The 5472-nt window shown below is 36.8% G+C and overlaps 1 protein-coding gene across 1 annotated transcript; it reads left to right on the top strand.

Moving 5' to 3' along the window:
- The first annotated feature begins 2176 nt into the window (after positions 1 to 2176).
- Positions 2177 to 4109, top strand: LOC122303177 (gibberellin 20 oxidase 1-like). Its single transcript, XM_043114810.1, has 3 exons — positions 2177 to 2925; positions 3032 to 3353; positions 3478 to 4109. Exons 1-3 carry the CDS (start codon positions 2369 to 2371, stop codon positions 3739 to 3741), a joined length of 1143 nt encoding a protein of 380 aa, XP_042970744.1. The 5' UTR covers positions 2177 to 2368; the 3' UTR covers positions 3742 to 4109.
- The last annotated feature ends 1363 nt before the right edge of the window (positions 4110 to 5472 follow it).

Here is a 5472-nt window from a genome sequence, read left to right as displayed (position 1 = left end):
TATATAATATCTGATCATAGAAAACCCTAAATGATTTTTTTTATCACAATTAATTAAATTGTTTTTTTTTTTAAATATGACGCCATTAATTACACATAAAACCGAGTCTCTTTATTCTGTAAAACCCACAGCCAGAAATATACTGCGTGCCCCTTTTATATATTATTGTTAAAATCATGGACCCACTAGAAAAGGAAGGGACAGATAATATTGGGGCAAAAAGCTGCAAGCAATCTCTTTATTTTTTTCATAGTGGATTATGAAATAACTTAAAACTAGATTGTCTTCTAAATGGCACTCATTTTTTCCAGTTATGGTTGTGACTTCCAACTCTTGTTGTTTTATAACTATTACAAAGGGAACTTTTTTCGGAGAGTCAACTCCTCCTTTATATATATGCAATGCACTGTGTCAATCAATCCCCACCACCCCCCACTTATAATTAGTTGCCTTCTCCTATTACTACTTCTCCAATGGCGTAATGACTAGGGATCTCGATAATTTTTTTTTTTTTTTTGGGTGAAACATTGTCTCAATTTAACTGTTATAAACGATAAACTATTTAAAGTGTTTGGTGATATATAGCTAGCAGGCCAGTAGAGTTTTCGTTTGGAAATAAGACGATATTCGAATTCATATGATCACTTGTACTTGTCGAACCTGAAATAGAAAGACTCAAATCATAAACAAAGTCAAATTTATATATATTATAAAAAAAAAAAACTTTAATTGGAATGAAAACTATGGAAGGGGCGCTTTGTGATGATCAGTATATAGAAGATATTTTTAAACCCAATGTATGCTATTTCCCCACACCAAATCAATGGGGCCCTTGTGGTTTCCACATCATCAAGTACTCTCTCTCTCTCTCTTCCAATCTTATATAATAGGACCATACCACATCAGAACAGTAAACAGTAAACACACCTGCTGTCCCAGTCCCCACCTCATGCACTACGCCGTTCCCATTACCCATACAAGTAAGTTGTTTCCTTTTTCATATCTTTAGCTATAACTTTTACGTGGGAATCATACTGATTACTGACCCTAATGAGCAATGCTGACAGTTTGGCTACCAAACCAAAGCCTCCTTTGGTCATGGCAGTGATCTACTATTTCCATCATGACAGGAAAATCCCGGGTCCCTAGCTATACCTCTTAATTAGCTTCTGTCATTCTGTTCCTCTGAAACATCTTAAGGACATATTTCTCCCTCTTTTCCTGCATGCATAGCCATTCACACTACAAAATTAGCTACACATCCCAACGTACTCTCGTCACGAACCAACAGCCCTGATTGTCTTTCAATTCACACGCCTTGCATGAAGCTTCTTCAACGTCATTTTTTTGCCTTTTTGTTGACAATCTTTTTCCTTGAATTGAAGTACTTAAAAAAAAAAAAACAAAAAAACAAAAAATCCTGAGTTTATACCAACAAAAGGAAATTTAGAACAGAGTAATGGGTGCATTCTATAGGGGAAAACCGTTTATTAGCTTTTTTGGGGGGCTCTCACCCCATTTACACTCACTTCTTTCTTCTTCTTTTTCAATGGGTCGGAATTTCTAAAATCTTGTTTCCATGAAAAGGGTACGGTGCCATTCTTAAGAGGGTTTTTTAGCCCTTAGGTACAGCAAAATGGGGATCTTGAAAGGGTTATCAACATGGATATTTATTTATTTTTAACTTTTAATTAGAGAGTAGTTACGCATCAACATTTTCGGTTGAAGAGTTTTGTCCATGAGAAATATTTTTTGCAGTCGAAAAATGCAGTCGGCGTGCAGTCTTAGAGAAAAAAGTGAATTATAATTTTTTTTTATTCATGTAGGTTCTCCTGAATATAAAATAATTTTTTTATAATTTTTTTTATTCATTCCGTACAGCTGACTACACGCCGATTGTATTTTTGGACTGTATCTAGTAGCAAAGCCCTCTGTCCATAGGGGTGAGATTAGCAGATCCCCTATCAAAAAAAGCCAAACTCCATTGGGAAACGATTTCCTGGCAACAGTATAAAAGACAAATGTTCCTGGAAAATGGAGGATTGTCTAATTTTGCCTATTGAGAAGCACCCAAACTGCAAATTTACTACAGTACAAAGCCCTTCATTGCTAAAAAGAAAAATCAATTTTTGGGTTGAGAGACGGAGAGAGCTTGCTATAAGATTCCAATTTTTGTTCACCGATCTCCCCAATGAGAACGGCCTTGGCTTTTCCTTGATTGCCACCTCTCAAACTTATTTCACTGGCTATCTCTTCTTTTCCCGTAACCTACTATTTTCCTCTCTCTCTCTCTCTCTCTCTCTCTCTCTCTCTGTACCACTACAGACTCACTCATATTCCTTTGGGGCTTTAAAACTTCATTAATGCAATGGCTATTGACTGCATAACAAGCATACCGCCCATGCCTCCTCAAACTCCAAAAGAAGAAGAGCACAACGAGCAAAAACCAATTGTTTTTGATGCCTCGGTGCTCAAATACCAATCAAATATACCACAGCAGTTCATATGGCCGGACGAGGAAAAGCCCTGCTCTGATGCGCCGGAACTTCCAGTTCCCCTTATTGACTTAGGCGGCTTCCTCTCCGGCGACCCGTCTGCTGCTGCAGAAGCCTCAAAACTTGTTGGCGAAGCGTGCCGAAAGCATGGCTTCTTTCTTGTTGTCAACCATGGTGTGGATGCTAAGCTACTAGCTGATTGTCATGGCTACATGGACGACTTCTTCGAGTTGCCCCTTTCAACAAAGCAGAGGGCTCAAAGGAAAGTCGGGGAGCACTGTGGTTATGCCAGTAGCTTCACTGGCAGGTTCTCCTCCAAGCTCCCTTGGAAGGAAACACTTTCTTTCCGCTATTCAGCAGACCAAACCTCATCCAATATTGTTCAGGAGTATTTATGTAATACAATGGGTGAAGCTTTCAAGCAATTCGGGTCAGCAAATATATATTACCGTTTTGATTTTTTTTTCTTTTCTTTTTTGTGTTGCTTATTCCTGAGGTTTGGATTCCTTTCTTTTTACTTTTTCTTTTTTCAATAGGAGGGTTTATCAGGACTACTGCGAGGCAATGAACAGTCTTTCTCTAGGGATCATGGAACTCCTAGGAATGAGCCTAGGTGTAAGCAGAGCCCATTTCAAGGAGTATTTCCAGGAGAATGATTCGATAATGAGGCTCAACTACTATCCGCCGTGCCAAAAACCTGACCTTACTTTAGGCACCGGGCCTCATTGCGATCCAACATCGTTAACCATCCTTCACCAGGACCAAGTAGGCGGCCTTCAAGTGTTCGTAGACGACGAGTGGCGATCTATTAGCCCAAATCCGAATGCTTTTGTTGTTAACATCGGCGACACCTTCATGGTAAGACAGTTAAGGAGATTGTATGTTTTTTTTTTTTTTTTAAATTTGTTGTAAAATATTGATTTGAAATGCGGAAATTTGGATTATCTTTCATGAACTTAAGAGGGGTATTGTACGTTTTCAGGCTCTTTCAAATGGAAGATACAAAAGTTGCTTGCATCGGGCAGTGGTGAACAGCAAAACTCCAAGGAAATCTCTGGCTTTCTTTCTATGTCCAAGAAATGATAAAGTGGTTAGCCCACCAAGTGAATTGGTGGACACTGTGCGTCCAAGGATATACCCAGATTTCACATGGCCTATGCTGCTTGAATTCACACAGAAGCATTACAGGGCTGACATGAAAACCCTCGAAGTCTTTTCGAACTGGCTTCAACAGAAAAACAGCTGAAACTCCAAACGGGCATGGCCATCATGTTAATGGTCGTTCTTCCACAGAAAATGACGTTGATAAGAAGAGGAAAATGGAGGCAGAGAGAGTTGGAGTCTTTCTTTAAAGAAGTGGAGGAAGACAGGGCCAAAGTTGAAGGAAAAGACAGTTTTATGGTTTTTGGGGTGGTACGATAACTTTCATTGATGAACAAAAGCAGGACAAGAGAAAGAGAGATATAAGGAACCAATAAAAGGCTGTATTCAACAGCTAATTTTTGTAATTTTCTTTGATAATGTATAAGGTTATCAATAGCGTTACCTCGCTAATTATATGTAAAAATATTGCATTTCATATTACACTAGGGAGTCTATTAATGTTGCAAGCAACTTCATATATATATTACGAACTTAGTCTTTTTAAAATATATATATATATATATATATATATTCGCGCGTGTATATATGTATATTAATTAGGAAAGTAACTTTTATTTTACTGTGTTGGTCGGGTTGAAGACCAGCCTTAAAAAAGCTTGTAGTGTTGGAGAGGACCTACCTAGTACAAGGGGTCAAAAGCAAAAACGAAAGCTATACATAAGATCCAACAAATTGAAATGGTTGCATAGTATATAGCATTACTTTCGATCATGTTAAGATACCGTGATTGGAGCTAGAGGTCGATCAGTTTTAACTTTCTTTATGGAATCAAAGGCAACGATAATTCTCCTGATAGGTGAATGCACAAGCAACATGATTATTATCATTATCATATTTTTTTTCCTAATCCTGATTATCATATACCCATAAATTAAACTTTTATTTATTTATTTATATATTTCCTGGCGTAACCATTAATCGATCGAGCTTAATCGAATTGATTCTGTGCTGCTAGATTCTACTGCAAAACCCAATCATCTTCATTAATTTGAGGCTCTTGGACCTAAAAAGGTAGAGTTAAAACCAGCTATAAATCCAAAAAGAATGTGGTCCACTTGTTGATTAATGATTCTTAGGTGGTCCACCAGTTGAATGATTCTGAGGAATTGGGAGCTAGAGTACATTCATGACGACTCATATATAAGCCTTTTCTTCTATTTTCTTTTCTTTTCTTTTTTTATGGGGCTAATTCCAGTGTTATTTTGTATTGATTCTTGTAGTTTTTTTTATATTATTATTATTTTTTAATACCTGGAAGTTTGGAGGGTTCTGCAATAATATAGAATGCAAAGGAGTATTTGCGCGCTAAAGTTGTCGTGGTGCTTGTCTTTAAATGCTGCGACATTCTTCTGATGATATGGTAATTTGTAAACAATGTACACACTCATCAGGGAGAGGGAAGAAACGGGTAGTACTGGTGTTTGATTCCAACCTTCATTCATAGTTTAAGTTATTATCTTCTATTTTTTTAAAGGTAATGAGATTCGAATGTTAACTGTAATATTCCAGTCAATTCCGACCCTTAACCTATATTAATAGAATTTGAACGTTGGAGATGCCATTAGACCAATAGCATTTATATGCCTTTCCCAGCATTATATATATATGGTGCGTCAGATGAAAACTTAAAAGAGAATCCTCGGTACAAAAGAAGAGGTTTTAAAATAGAGTAATAATATATTAGAAATACACGAGACTCAGTCTCATTTTCATCATACATTATAAGATATGACACATTTATTATTATTAAATGATCTTTTATTTTTTTGAAGAAGAAATATAAAGATTGATTGACAATATCATCTTATCACAG

The sequence above is a fragment of the Carya illinoinensis genome, chromosome 3 (genome assembly GCF_018687715.1).
Source record: "Carya illinoinensis cultivar Pawnee chromosome 3, C.illinoinensisPawnee_v1, whole genome shotgun sequence".
Classification (NCBI taxonomy): domain Eukaryota; kingdom Viridiplantae; phylum Streptophyta; class Magnoliopsida; order Fagales; family Juglandaceae; genus Carya; species Carya illinoinensis.
Note: the sequence above shows the minus strand (reverse complement) of the source record. Positions and strands in the feature narration are given on the sequence as shown.

Bases quoted from the DNA above. Each gene is read 5' to 3' on its own strand.
- LOC122303177 (XM_043114810.1), top strand. From the start codon at position 2,369: ATGGCTATTGACTGCATAACAAGCATACCGCCCATGCCTCCTCAAACT. The intron at 2,926-3,031 runs GTCAGCAAATAT...TTTTTTCAATAG, and splicing joins GAAGCTTTCAAGCAATTCGG to GAGGGTTTATCAGGACTACT. The intron at 3,354-3,477 runs GTAAGACAGTTA...GTACGTTTTCAG, and splicing joins ACATCGGCGACACCTTCATG to GCTCTTTCAAATGGAAGATA.